This window comes from Agelaius phoeniceus, chromosome Z, assembly GCF_051311805.1.
Source record: "Agelaius phoeniceus isolate bAgePho1 chromosome Z, bAgePho1.hap1, whole genome shotgun sequence".
In the NCBI taxonomy this organism is placed as follows: domain Eukaryota; kingdom Metazoa; phylum Chordata; class Aves; order Passeriformes; family Icteridae; genus Agelaius; species Agelaius phoeniceus.
Window position 1 is genome coordinate 86,348,746 of NC_135303.1, and position 13,255 is coordinate 86,362,000.

General features: G+C 59.1%; 6 protein-coding genes across 18 annotated transcripts in view; 1 reads left to right on the plus strand and 5 right to left on the minus strand.

Moving 5' to 3' along the window:
* Window positions 1-13,255, plus strand: part of LOC129133239 (ubiquitin-associated protein 2) — a 284,552-nt gene that overhangs the window by 219,031 nt on the left and 52,266 nt on the right. The gene's annotated exons all lie outside the window — the stretch shown is intronic.
* On the minus strand, window positions 487-1,059 carry LOC143692138 (interferon-like). The gene has a single exon (XM_077171703.1). The coding sequence runs from the start codon at window positions 1,057-1,059 to the stop codon at window positions 487-489; it is 573 nt and encodes a 190-aa protein (XP_077027818.1).
* Window positions 3,465-4,037, minus strand: LOC143692137 (interferon-like). The gene has a single exon (XM_077171702.1). The coding sequence runs from the start codon at window positions 4,035-4,037 to the stop codon at window positions 3,465-3,467; it is 573 nt and encodes a 190-aa protein (XP_077027817.1).
* On the minus strand, window positions 6,440-7,012 carry LOC143692081 (interferon-like). Its single transcript, XM_077171621.1, has one exon. The coding sequence runs from the start codon at window positions 7,010-7,012 to the stop codon at window positions 6,440-6,442; it is 573 nt and encodes a 190-aa protein (XP_077027736.1).
* Window positions 9,418-9,990, minus strand: LOC143692136 (interferon-like). Its single transcript, XM_077171700.1, has one exon. It carries the CDS (start codon window positions 9,988-9,990, stop codon window positions 9,418-9,420), a length of 573 nt encoding a protein of 190 aa, XP_077027815.1.
* LOC143692082 (interferon-like) lies at window positions 12,393-12,965 on the minus strand. Its single transcript, XM_077171622.1, has one exon. It carries the CDS (start codon window positions 12,963-12,965, stop codon window positions 12,393-12,395), a length of 573 nt encoding a protein of 190 aa, XP_077027737.1.

The window sequence follows — 13,255 nt, forward strand, 5'->3', positions numbered from 1 at the left end:
TTTGTGCTTCCATGGTGTTGGCCAAAGGCTGGCAGTGCTTTTGCACAGGGGCTGCTGCTTGGGCAGGCGGCGTTGAGAAGAGGGGTCGGGGGCTGTTTGCAGCAGGGCTTGGAGTAGGCGTTGGGCGGAGATGGCTTTCCCCTGGCACAAAGAGTGCTTGCAGTGCTCGAGAGAGGAGAGGCAGTGGCAAGTGTTTTGTCATAAGTCTTTATTTGGACTGGCATAAATAAGTGAAGAGGTAGAAAAAATAAATACGTGAATAAATAGAGAAATGAAATAAATAAGTCAATAAATAAGTCAATAAATAAGTGGAGAAGGTCTTTTGTCCATATCAGTATGAGCAGCGGAATCGCTGGAGACGCAGCGGTTGAAGGCTGCGGGTGCCGTGCGGTTGTTGCGGGCCTGTGTGCGGTCCCAGGTGAGAGGAGGCGTGGGGTTGGAGGTGGGTTTGGGGCGTCGGTGTGGCTGGGCGGGTGGGCGTTGGCGCTAGCGGCGCATGGCGCGTGTGAGGTTGTGGAGGTGCAGTAGAGAGGCACGAGCTTCGAGGCGGACGTGGTCCCAGGCGCAGGCGCTGTGGTTGTGGGCGTGCAGGAAGAGGTGGATGTCCCTGAAGTACTTGTTGATGGCGAGCAGCGGGTTGCGTGGTCCTTTGAAGGGCGTGGCGTTGTCGGGGAGGCATTGCTCCAGGTGGTGGATGTGGTGCTGCAGCTTGTTGAGGAGGTGGTTGCGAGCCTGGCCGGGCCAGTGCTGGCGGGTGCTGTTGGAGCTGAGGGTGTGGAAGAGGTGCTGCAGGATGCGCAGGGCGGTGGCGGCGGCTTGGTGGGGCTGCAGGTTGTGGTGGAGCAGGCTGGCGGGGAAGAAGGGCGGCTCTGGCAGGTGGCAGGGCTGCGTGTGGCCGACAGCCATGTCCTGGAGGAGGCGGAGAGCGTCGCCGGGGAAGGTGTCCTCGTGTGTCCAGAGGTGTTGGCAGGCCAGGGTGCCGGCCAGAGCGGTGAGGAGGAGCAGGAGGGCCGGGGCGGCGTGCGGCAGGCGTGGCTGTGTGGCTGTGGGCGCAAGCATGGTGAGTCTCTGTGGGTGCTGTTGGGTGCTGCTGGGCAGGAGGAGCTTGGTGAGGCTGGCTGGTGCTGCTGGTGGCTGTGCTTGGGGTGGCTCCGGGTGCGCGGCTTTGTATGCGAGGCCGCTTTCCCTTCATCGCTTTCCGATTGTCCGCAGTTTCTGCCTGTACTTTCCAGTCTGTACTGGTGGCTGTGTAGGTTTTGGGGAAGTGTTTGGTCGGGGTGTCCGTGGTCGGGGATTGTGGTGGCAGCGGCGTGCCGGCCTTGCGAAAGCTGTGTCTCGGAGGCGTCGTTGTCAGGTGTGGCGGAGTGGGCTCTTGGCTGTTGCCCTTCACCTGCCGGGCCAGCTGCGCAGTCCGTGCTGTGCTGCTGAGTCTCTCTTTGTGGCCAAGCATGCTTTCCACCCGCAAAGCCCTGCTGGTGGCTGTGGTGACTTTTCCTTTCACTTGGTGGCTTGCCTTTATTTTCATCTTAGCCGCTGTTTTCCTTTTGTGGTTGCAAGGCATGTGCGGTGATGTCAGTGGGCGGGGGCTGGCGTTTCCCCTGCTGGGGTCAATGCCCAGAGGCAGTGGCAGTGTTCAAGGGGCTGTGTGTGCACGTGGGCCTTGGAGGCCTGAGTGTGTCCTTGCACAGAGGCAGGGGCTCCAGCTGCTGTGTTTGGGAGGAGCCATCAACGAGGCAGGTGAGGAAGGCGGCGCAAGGGAGGGGCTTTGCTCTTCCTGTCGTGCTTGCTCCGCTGGCTGTGGCCCTGGAGCAAGGGTCCGGTTTGGAGATGCGTGGCCCAGTGGATGAGGCAGCCGCAGGGCCAAAGAGGACTGTCCCCCGTGAAAGCAATGGGGTTGTGTTTTGGGATTGCCAGAGCCCTCGCCTGCAAGAGCGTGTCCTGTTCAGGGCTCGTTGGTCCGTGCGAGGTGTGGCGTCCTTGGAGGGGATGGCTCTGAAGAGGCACGGGGGTCTAGAGGACATCACGTGGGAGCAAGAGGGCAGGGGCTGGGCTTCTGTGGCTGGAGTAGCGAAGGTTTGCCAGCAGTTTCAGATGCCTTTCCAAAAGCGCAGAAAAGCTGGGGATCGCTGAGGAGGAATGTGGGCTGTGCAGAGATGTGCAAGGGGACGATTGCCATGGCCTCGTGGAGAAATGGTTGGATGGTTGCTAGGAGCACAGCATGGGCTTTGAAGGTTGGAGACTTTTGGGGCAAAGAGGCTGTGGAGGGGAGCGGATGTTTGTAGCCTTGTGCGTCAGCGATCTCCAGGCATGCCGCTGAAGTCGCGCGTGGCAAGTGCTGGGAGCCCCGCCTGAAGAATGGAGATCCCCAGGCCACTGTAGGGCCGGGTCAACTTTGAGACCATGTTAGCAACTTGAACTTAGTGTCCGAGTGCATGGCACGTGAAGAGGTTAATGCCTGAGTCGTGAGGGAACTTTCAGATGGAGTTGCTAGGCCGCAGTGCATCGTTTTTGAAAGCTGGTGTCTGTCAGTCCAAATGCCCAAGAAGGGGTAGAAGGGAAGTATAAGCCCCGTTTTTAGAAAGGGAAAAGGAGAAGAGTGTGGGAAGTACGGAGCATTCAGGCTGAGCTGTGTGTGAGGCAAGAAGATGAGGCTGCTTCTCCGGGAGACTATGTTAAGGCCAATGGAAAAGCAAGAGGTGATTGGGAACAGGGAGCATGGCATTCCAAAGTGCAAAATCACCATTCCTGGCAGTTTTGGTGCTGTTCTATGCTTAGGGCTCCACAGCAGTGGTGGAGAGGGGCAAGGAAAGGGACCTGGTGTGCCTGGCTTTGTGCAAAGTGCTTGACGGTGTCCCGCATGACGTCGTTGTCTGTGAGTCAGAGGGCCATGGATTGGATGGATGGATGGATGGCGCAAGGTATGGATAAAGCAGATGAGGTGCAGCGGTGCTCTTGAGCAGCCTTTGGGTGTTTTTCTTTTTGTGCTTCCATGGTGTTGGCCAAAGGCTGGCAGTGCTTTTGCACAGGGGCTGCTGCTTGGGCAGGCGGCGTTGAGAAGAGGGGTCGGGGGCTGTTTGCAGCAGGGCTTGGAGTAGGCGTTGGGCGGAGATGGCTTTCCCCTGGCACAAAGAGTGCTTGCAGTGCTCGAGAGAGGAGAGGCAGTGGCAAGTGTTTTGTCATAAGTCTTTATTTGGACTGGCATAAATAAGTGAAGAGGTAGAAAAAATAAATACGTGAATAAATAGAGAAATGAAATAAATAAGTCAATAAATAAGTCAATAAATAAGTGGAGAAGGTCTTTTGTCCATATCAGTATGAGCAGCGGAATCGCTGGAGACGCAGCGGTTGAAGGCTGCGGGTGCCGTGCGGTTGTTGCGGGCCTGTGTGCGGTCCCAGGTGAGAGGAGGCGTGGGGTTGGAGGTGGGTTTGGGGCGTCGGTGTGGCTGGGCGGGTGGGCGTTGGCGCTAGCGGCGCATGGCGCGTGTGAGGTTGTGGAGGTGCAGTAGAGAGGCACGAGCTTCGAGGCGGACGTGGTCCCAGGCGCAGGCGCTGTGGTTGTGGGCGTGCAGGAAGAGGTGGATGTCCCTGAAGTACTTGTTGATGGCGAGCAGCGGGTTGCGTGGTCCTTTGAAGGGCGTGGCGTTGTCGGGGAGGCATTGCTCCAGGTGGTGGATGTGGTGCTGCAGCTTGTTGAGGAGGTGGTTGCGAGCCTGGCCGGGCCAGTGCTGGCGGGTGCTGTTGGAGCTGAGGGTGTGGAAGAGGTGCTGCAGGATGCGCAGGGCGGTGGCGGCGGCTTGGTGGGGCTGCAGGTTGTGGTGGAGCAGGCTGGCGGGGAAGAAGGGCGGCTCTGGCAGGTGGCAGGGCTGCGTGTGGCCGACAGCCATGTCCTGGAGGAGGCGGAGAGCGTCGCCGGGGAAGGTGTCCTCGTGTGTCCAGAGGTGTTGGCAGGCCAGGGTGCCGGCCAGAGCGGTGAGGAGGAGCAGGAGGGCCGGGGCGGCGTGCGGCAGGCGTGGCTGTGTGGCTGTGGGCGCAAGCATGGTGAGTCTCTGTGGGTGCTGTTGGGTGCTGCTGGGCAGGAGGAGCTTGGTGAGGCTGGCTGGTGCTGCTGGTGGCTGTGCTTGGGGTGGCTCTGGGTGCGCGGCTTTGTATGCGAGGCCGCTTTCCCTTCATCGCTTTCCGATTGTCCGCAGTTTCTGCCTGTACTTTCCAGTCTGTACTGGTGGCTGTGTAGGTTTTGGGGAAGTGTTTGGTCGGGGTGTCCGTGGTCGGGGATTGTGGTGGCAGCGGCGTGCCGGCCTTGCGAAAGCTGTGTCTCGGAGGCGTCGTTGTCAGGTGTGGCGGAGTGGGCTCTTGGCTGTTGCCCTTCACCTGCCGGGCCAGCTGCGCGGTCCGTGCTGTGCTGCTGAGTCTCTCTTTGTGGCCAAGCATGCTTTCCACCCGCAAAGCCCTGCTGGTGGCTGTGGTGACTTTTCCTTTCACTTGGTGGCTTGCCTTTATTTTCATCTTAGCCGCTGTTTTCCTTTTGTGGTTGCAAGGCATGTGCGGTGATGTCAGTGGGCGGGGGCTGGCGTTTCCCCCTCAATGCCCAGAGGCAGTGGCAGTGTTCAAGGGGCTGTGTGTGCACGTGGGCCTTGGAGGCCTGAGTGTGTCCTTGCACAGAGGCAGGGGCTCCAGCTGCTGTGTTTGGGAGGAGCCATCAACGAGGCAGGTGAGGAAGGCGGCGCAAGGGAGGGGCTTTGCTCTTCCTGTCGTGCTTGCTCCGCTGGCTGTGGCCCTGGAGCAAGGGTCCGGTTTGGAGATGCGTGGCCCAGTGGATGAGGCAGCCGCAGGGCCAAAGAGGACTGTCCCCCGTGAAAGCAATGGGGTTGTGTTTTGGGATTGCCAGAGCCCTCGCCTGCAAGAGCGTGTCCTGTTCAGGGCTCGTTGGTCCGTGTGAGGTGTGGCGTCCTTGGAGGGGATGGCTCTGAAGAGGCACGGGGGTCTAGAGGACATCACGTGGGAGCAAGAGGGCAGGGGCTGGGCTTCTGTGGCTGGAGTAGCGAAGGTTTGCCAGCAGTTTCAGATGCCTTTCCAAAAGCGCAGAAAAGCTGGGGATCGCTGAGGAGGAATGTGGGCTGTGCAGAGATGTGCAAGGGGACGATTGCCATGGCCTCGTGGAGAAATGGTTGGATGGTTGCTAGGAGCACAGCATGGGCTTTGAAGGTTGGAGACTTTTGGGGCAAAGAGGCTGTGGAGGGGAGCGGATGTTTGTAGCCTTGTGCGTCAGCGATCTCCAGGCATGCCGCTGAAGTCGCGCGTGGCAGGTGCTGGGAGCCCCGCCTGAAGAATGGAGATCCCCAGGCCACTGTAGGGCCGGGTCAACTTTGAGACCATCTTAGCAACCTGAACTTAGTGTCCGAGTGCATGGCACGTGAAGAGGTTAATGCCTGAGTCGTGAGGGAACTTTCAGATGGAGTTGCTAGGCCACAGTGCATCGTTTTTGAAAGCTGGTGTCTGTCAGTCCAAATGCCCAAGAAGGGGTAGAAGGGAAGTATAAGCCCCGTTTTTAGAAAGGGAAAAGGAGAAGAGTGTGGGAAGTACGGAGCATTCAGGCTGAGCTGTGTGTGAGGCAAGAAGATGAGGCTGCTTCTCCGGGAGACTATGTTAAGGCCAATGGAAAAGCAAGAGGTGATTGGGAACAGGGAGCATGGCATTCCAAAGTGCAAAATCACCATTCCTGGCAGTTTTGGTGCTGTTCTATGCTTAGGGCTCCACAGCAGTGGTGGAGAGGGGCAAGGAAAGGGACCTGGTGTGCCTGGCTTTGTGCAAAGTGCTTGACGGTGTCCCGCATGACGTCGTTGTCTGTGAGTCAGAGGGCCATGGATTGGATGGATGGATGGATGGATGGAGCAAGGTGTGGATAAAGCAGATGAGGTGCAGCGGTGCTCTTGAGCAGCCTTTGGGTGTTTTTCTTTTTGTGCTTCCATGGTGTTGGCCAAAGGCTGGCAGTGCTTTTGCACAGGGGCTGCTGCTTGGGCAGGCGGCGTTGAGAAGAGGGGTCGGGGGCTGTTTGCAGCAGGGCTTGGAGTAGGCGTTGGGCGGAGATGGCTTTCCCCTGGCACAAAGAGTGCTTGCAGTGCTCGAGAGAGGAGAGGCAGTGGCAAGTGTTTTGTCATAAGTCTTTATTTGGACTGGCATAAATAAGTGAAGAGGTAGAAAAAATAAATACGTGAATAAATAGAGAAATGAAATAAATAAGTCAATAAATAAGTCAATAAATAAGTGGAGAAGGTCTTTTGTCCATATCAGTATGAGCAGCGGAATCGCTGGAGACGCAGCGGTTGAAGGCTGCGGGTGCCGTGCGGTTGTTGCGGGCCTGTGTGCGGTCCCAGGTGAGAGGAGGCGTGGGGTTGGAGGTGGGTTTGGGGCGTCGGTGTGGCTGGGCGGGTGGGCGTTGGCGCTAGCGGCGCATGGCGCGTGTGAGGTTGTGGAGGTGCAGTAGAGAGGCACGAGCTTCGAGGCGGACGTGGTCCCAGGCGCAGGCGCTGTGGTTGTGGGCGTGCAGGAAGAGGTGGATGTCCCTGAAGTACTTGTTGATGGCGAGCAGCGGGTTGCGTGGTCCTTTGAAGGGCGTGGCGTTGTCGGGGAGGCATTGCTCCAGGTGGTGGATGTGGTGCTGCAGCTTGTTGAGGAGGTGGTTGCGAGTCTGGCCGGGCCAGTGCTGGCGGGTGCTGTTGGAGCTGAGGGTGTGGAAGAGGTGCTGCAGGATGCGCAGGGCGGTGGCGGCGGCTTGGTGGGGCTGCAGGTTGTGGTGGAGCAGGCTGGCGGGGAAGAAGGGCGGCTCTGGCAGGTGGCAGGGCTGCGTGTGGCCGACAGCCATGTCCTGGAGGAGGCGGAGAGCGTCGCCGGGGAAGGTGTCCTCGTGTGTCCAGAGGTGTTGGCAGGCCAGGGTGCCGGCCAGAGCGGTGAGGAGGAGCAGGAGGGCCGGGGCGGCGTGCGGCAGGCGTGGCTGTGTGGCTGTGGGCGCAAGCATGGTGAGTCTCTGTGGGTGCTGTTGGGTGCTGCTGGGCAGGAGGAGCTTGGTGAGGCTGGCTGGTGCTGCTGGTGGCTGTGCTTGGGGTGGCTCCGGGTGCGCGGCTTTGTATGCGAGGCCGCTTTCCCTTCATCGCTTTCCGATTGTCCGCAGTTTCTGCCTGTACTTTCCAGTCTGTACTGGTGGCTGTGTAGGTTTTGGGGAAGTGTTTGGTCGGGGTGTCCGTGGTCGGGGATTGTGGTGGCAGCGGCGTGCCGGCCTTGCGAAAGCTGTGTCTCGGAGGCGTCGTTGTCAGGTGTGGCGGAGTGGGCTCTTGGCTGTTGCCCTTCACCTGCCGGGCCAGCTGCGCAGTCCGTGCTGTGCTGCTGAGTCTCTCTTTGTGGCCAAGCATGCTTTCCACCCGCAAAGCCCTGCTGGTGGCTGTGGTGACTTTTCCTTTCACTTGGTGGCTTGCCTTTATTTTCATCTTAGCCGCTGTTTTCCTTTTGTGGTTGCAAGGCATGTGCGGTGATGTCAGTGGGCGGGGGCTGGCGTTTCCCCTGCTGGGGTCAATGCCCAGAGGCAGTGGCAGTGTTCAAGGGGCTGTGTGTGCACGTGGGCCTTGGAGGCCTGAGTGTGTCCTTGCACAGAGGCAGGGGCTCCAGCTGCTGTGTTTGGGAGGAGCCATCAACGAGGCAGGTGAGGAAGGCGGCGCAAGGGAGGGGCTTTGCTCTTCCTGTCGTGCTTGCTCCGCTGGCTGTGGCCCTGGAGCAAGGGTCCGGTTTGGAGATGCGTGGCCCAGTGGATGAGGCAGCCGCAGGGCCAAAGAGGACTGTCCCCCGTGAAAGCAATGGGGTTGTGTTTTGGGATTGCCAGAGCCCTCGCCTGCAAGAGCGTGTCCTGTTCAGGGCTCGTTGGTCCGTGCGAGGTGTGGCGTCCTTGGAGGGGATGGCTCTGAAGAGGCACGGGGGTCTAGAGGACATCACGTGGGAGCAAGAGGGCAGGGGCTGGGCTTCTGTGGCTGGAGTAGCGAAGGTTTGCCAGCAGTTTCAGATGCCTTTCCAAAAGCGCAGAAAAGCTGGGGATCGCTGAGGAGGAATGTGGGCTGTGCAGAGATGTGCAAGGGGACGATTGCCATGGCCTCGTGGAGAAATGGTTGGATGGTTGCTAGGAGCACAGCATGGGCTTTGAAGGTTGGAGACTTTTGGGGCAAAGAGGCTGTGGAGGGGAGCGGATGTTTGTAGCCTTGTGCGTCAGCGATCTCCAGGCATGCCGCTGAAGTCGCGCGTGGCAAGTGCTGGGAGCCCCGCCTGAAGAATGGAGATCCCCAGGCCACTGTAGGGCCGGGTCAACTTTGAGACCATGTTAGCAACTTGAACTTAGTGTCCGAGTGCATGGCACGTGAAGAGGTTAATGCCTGAGTCGTGAGGGAACTTTCAGATGGAGTTGCTAGGCCGCAGTGCATCGTTTTTGAAAGCTGGTGTCTGTCAGTCCAAATGCCCAAGAAGGGGTAGAAGGGAAGTATAAGCCCCGTTTTTAGAAAGGGAAAAGGAGAAGAGTGTGGGAAGTACGGAGCATTCAGGCTGAGCTGTGTGTGAGGCAAGAAGATGAGGCTGCTTCTCCGGGAGACTATGTTAAGGCCAATGGAAAAGCAAGAGGTGATTGGGAACAGGGAGCATGGCATTCCAAAGTGCAAAATCACCATTCCTGGCAGTTTTGGTGCTGTTCTATGCTTAGGGCTCCACAGCAGTGGTGGAGAGGGGCAAGGAAAGGGACCTGGTGTGCCTGGCTTTGTGCAAAGTGCTTGACGGTGTCCCGCATGACGTCGTTGTCTGTGAGTCAGAGGGCCATGGATTGGATGGATGGATGGATGGCGCAAGGTATGGATAAAGCAGATGAGGTGCAGCGGTGCTCTTGAGCAGCCTTTGGGTGTTTTTCTTTTTGTGCTTCCATGGTGTTGGCCAAAGGCTGGCAGTGCTTTTGCACAGGGGCTGCTGCTTGGGCAGGCGGCGTTGAGAAGAGGGGTCGGGGGCTGTTTGCAGCAGGGCTTGGAGTAGGCGTTGGGCGGAGATGGCTTTCCCCTGGCACAAAGAGTGCTTGCAGTGCTCGAGAGAGGAGAGGCAGTGGCAAGTGTTTTGTCATAAGTCTTTATTTGGACTGGCATAAATAAGTGAAGAGGTAGAAAAAATAAATACGTGAATAAATAGAGAAATGAAATAAATAAGTCAATAAATAAGTCAATAAATAAGTGGAGAAGGTCTTTTGTCCATATCAGTATGAGCAGCGGAATCGCTGGAGACGCAGCGGTTGAAGGCTGCGGGTGCCGTGCGGTTGTTGCGGGCCTGTGTGCGGTCCCAGGTGAGAGGAGGCGTGGGGTTGGAGGTGGGTTTGGGGCGTCGGTGTGGCTGGGCGGGTGGGCGTTGGCGCTAGCGGCGCATGGCGCGTGTGAGGTTGTGGAGGTGCAGTAGAGAGGCACGAGCTTCGAGGCGGACGTGGTCCCAGGCGCAGGCGCTGTGGTTGTGGGCGTGCAGGAAGAGGTGGATGTCCCTGAAGTACTTGTTGATGGCGAGCAGCGGGTTGCGTGGTCCTTTGAAGGGCGTGGCGTTGTCGGGGAGGCATTGCTCCAGGTGGTGGATGTGGTGCTGCAGCTTGTTGAGGAGGTGGTTGCGAGCCTGGCCGGGCCAGTGCTGGCGGGTGCTGTTGGAGCTGAGGGTGTGGAAGAGGTGCTGCAGGATGCGCAGGGCGGTGGCGGCGGCTTGGTGGGGCTGCAGGTTGTGGTGGAGCAGGCTGGCGGGGAAGAAGGGCGGCTCTGGCAGGTGGCAGGGCTGCGTGTGGCCGACAGCCATGTCCTGGAGGAGGCGGAGAGCGTCGCCGGGGAAGGTGTCCTCGTGTGTCCAGAGGTGTTGGCAGGCCAGGGTGCCGGCCAGAGCGGTGAGGAGGAGCAGGAGGGCCGGGGCGGCGTGCGGCAGGCGTGGCTGTGTGGCTGTGGGCGCAAGCATGGTGAGTCTCTGTGGGTGCTGTTGGGTGCTGCTGGGCAGGAGGAGCTTGGTGAGGCTGGCTGGTGCTGCTGGTGGCTGTGCTTGGGGTGGCTCTGGGTGCGCGGCTTTGTATGCGAGGCCGCTTTCCCTTCATCGCTTTCCGATTGTCCGCAGTTTCTGCCTGTACTTTCCAGTCTGTACTGGTGGCTGTGTAGGTTTTGGGGAAGTGTTTGGTCGGGGTGTCCGTGGTCGGGGATTGTGGTGGCAGCGGCGTGCCGGCCTTGCGAAAGCTGTGTCTCGGAGGCGTCGTTGTCAGGTGTGGCGGAGTGGGCTCTTGGCTGTTGCCCTTCACCTGCCGGGCCAGCTGCGCGGTCCGTGCTGTGCTGCTGAGTCTCTCTTTGTGGCCAAGCATGCTTTCCACCCGCAAAGCCCTGCTGGTGGCTGTGGTGACTTTTCCTTTCACTTGGTGGCTTGCCTTTATTTTCATCTTAGCCGCTGTTTTCCTTTTGTGGTTGCAAGGCATGTGCGGTGATGTCAGTGGGCGGGGGCTGGCGTTTCCCCCTCAATGCCCAGAGGCAGTGGCAGTGTTCAAGGGGCTGTGTGTGCACGTGGGCCTTGGAGGCCTGAGTGTGTCCTTGCACAGAGGCAGGGGCTCCAGCTGCTGTGTTTGGGAGGAGCCATCAACGAGGCAGGTGAGGAAGGCGGCGCAAGGGAGGGGCTTTGCTCTTCCTGTCGTGCTTGCTCCGCTGGCTGTGGCCCTGGAGCAAGGGTCCGGTTTGGAGATGCGTGGCCCAGTGGATGAGGCAGCCGCAGGGCCAAAGAGGACTGTCCCCCGTGAAAGCAATGGGGTTGTGTTTTGGGATTGCCAGAGCCCTCGCCTGCAAGAGCGTGTCCTGTTCAGGGCTCGTTGGTCCGTGTGAGGTGTGGCGTCCTTGGAGGGGATGGCTCTGAAGAGGCACGGGGGTCTAGAGGACATCACGTGGGAGCAAGAGGGCAGGGGCTGGGCTTCTGTGGCTGGAGTAGCGAAGGTTTGCCAGCAGTTTCAGATGCCTTTCCAAAAGCGCAGAAAAGCTGGGGATCGCTGAGGAGGAATGTGGGCTGTGCAGAGATGTGCAAGGGGACGATTGCCATGGCCTCGTGGAGAAATGGTTGGATGGTTGCTAGGAGCACAGCATGGGCTTTGAAGGTTGGAGACTTTTGGGGCAAAGAGGCTGTGGAGGGGAGCGGATGTTTGTAGCCTTGTGCGTCAGCGATCTCCAGGCATGCCGCTGAAGTCGCGCGTGGCAGGTGCTGGGAGCCCCGCCTGAAGAATGGAGATCCCCAGGCCACTGTAGGGCCGGGTCAACTTTGAGACCATCTTAGCAACCTGAACTTAGTGTCCGAGTGCATGGCACGTGAAGAGGTTAATGCCTGAGTCGTGAGGGAACTTTCAGATGGAGTTGCTAGGCCACAGTGCATCGTTTTTGAAAGCTGGTGTCTGTCAGTCCAAATGCCCAAGAAGGGGTAGAAGGGAAGTATAAGCCCCGTTTTTAGAAAGGGAAAAGGAGAAGAGTGTGGGAAGTACGGAGCATTCAGGCTGAGCTGTGTGTGAGGCAAGAAGATGAGGCTGCTTCTCCGGGAGACTATGTTAAGGCCAATGGAAAAGCAAGAGGTGATTGGGAACAGGGAGCATGGCATTCCAAAGTGCAAAATCACCATTCCTGGCAGTTTTGGTGCTGTTCTATGCTTAGGGCTCCACAGCAGTGGTGGAGAGGGGCAAGGAAAGGGACCTGGTGTGCCTGGCTTTGTGCAAAGTGCTTGACGGTGTCCCGCATGACGTCGTTGTCTGTGAGTCAGAGGGCCATGGATTGGATGGATGGATGGATGGATGGAGCAAGGTGTGGATAAAGCAGATGAGGTGCAGCGGTGCTCTTGAGCAGCCTTTGGGTGTTTTTCTTTTTGTGCTTCCATGGTGTTGGCCAAAGGCTGGCAGTGCTTTTGCACAGGGGCTGCTGCTTGGGCAGGCGGCGTTGAGAAGAGGGGTCGGGGGCTGTTTGCAGCAGGGCTTGGAGTAGGCGTTGGGCGGAGATGGCTTTCCCCTGGCACAAAGAGTGCTTGCAGTGCTCGAGAGAGGAGAGGCAGTGGCAAGTGTTTTGTCATAAGTCTTTATTTGGACTGGCATAAATAAGTGAAGAGGTAGAAAAAATAAATACGTGAATAAATAGAGAAATGAAATAAATAAGTCAATAAATAAGTCAATAAATAAGTGGAGAAGGTCTTTTGTCCATATCAGTATGAGCAGCGGAATCGCTGGAGACGCAGCGGTTGAAGGCTGCGGGTGCCGTGCGGTTGTTGCGGGCCTGTGTGCGGTCCCAGGTGAGAGGAGGCGTGGGGTTGGAGGTGGGTTTGGGGCGTCGGTGTGGCTGGGCGGGTGGGCGTTGGCGCTAGCGGCGCATGGCGCGTGTGAGGTTGTGGAGGTGCAGTAGAGAGGCACGAGCTTCGAGGCGGACGTGGTCCCAGGCGCAGGCGCTGTGGTTGTGGGCGTGCAGGAAGAGGTGGATGTCCCTGAAGTACTTGTTGATGGCGAGCAGCGGGTTGCGTGGTCCTTTGAAGGGCGTGGCGTTGTCGGGGAGGCATTGCTCCAGGTGGTGGATGTGGTGCTGCAGCTTGTTGAGGAGGTGGTTGCGAGTCTGGCCGGGCCAGTGCTGGCGGGTGCTGTTGGAGCTGAGGGTGTGGAAGAGGTGCTGCAGGATGCGCAGGGCGGTGGCGGCGGCTTGGTGGGGCTGCAGGTTGTGGTGGAGCAGGCTGGCGGGGAAGAAGGGCGGCTCTGGCAGGTGGCAGGGCTGCGTGTGGCCGACAGCCATGTCCTGGAGGAGGCGGAGAGCGTCGCCGGGGAAGGTGTCCTCGTGTGTCCAGAGGTGTTGGCAGGCCAGGGTGCCGGCCAGAGCGGTGAGGAGGAGCAGGAGGGCCGGGGCGGCGTGCGGCAGGCGTGGCTGTGTGGCTGTGGGCGCAAGCATGGTGAGTCTCTGTGGGTGCTGTTGGGTGCTGCTGGGCAGGAGGAGCTTGGTGAGGCTGGCTGGTGCTGCTGGTGGCTGTGCTTGGGGTGGCTCCGGGTGCGCGGCTTTGTATGCGAGGCCGCTTTCCCTTCATCGCTTTCCGATTGTCCGCAGTTTCTGCCTGTACTTTCCAGTCTGTACTGGTGGCTGTGTAGGTTTTGGGGAAGTGTTTGGTCGGGGTGTCCGTGGTCGGGGATTGTGGTGGCAGCGGCGTGCCGGCCTTGCGAAAGCTGTGTCTCGGAGGCGTCGTT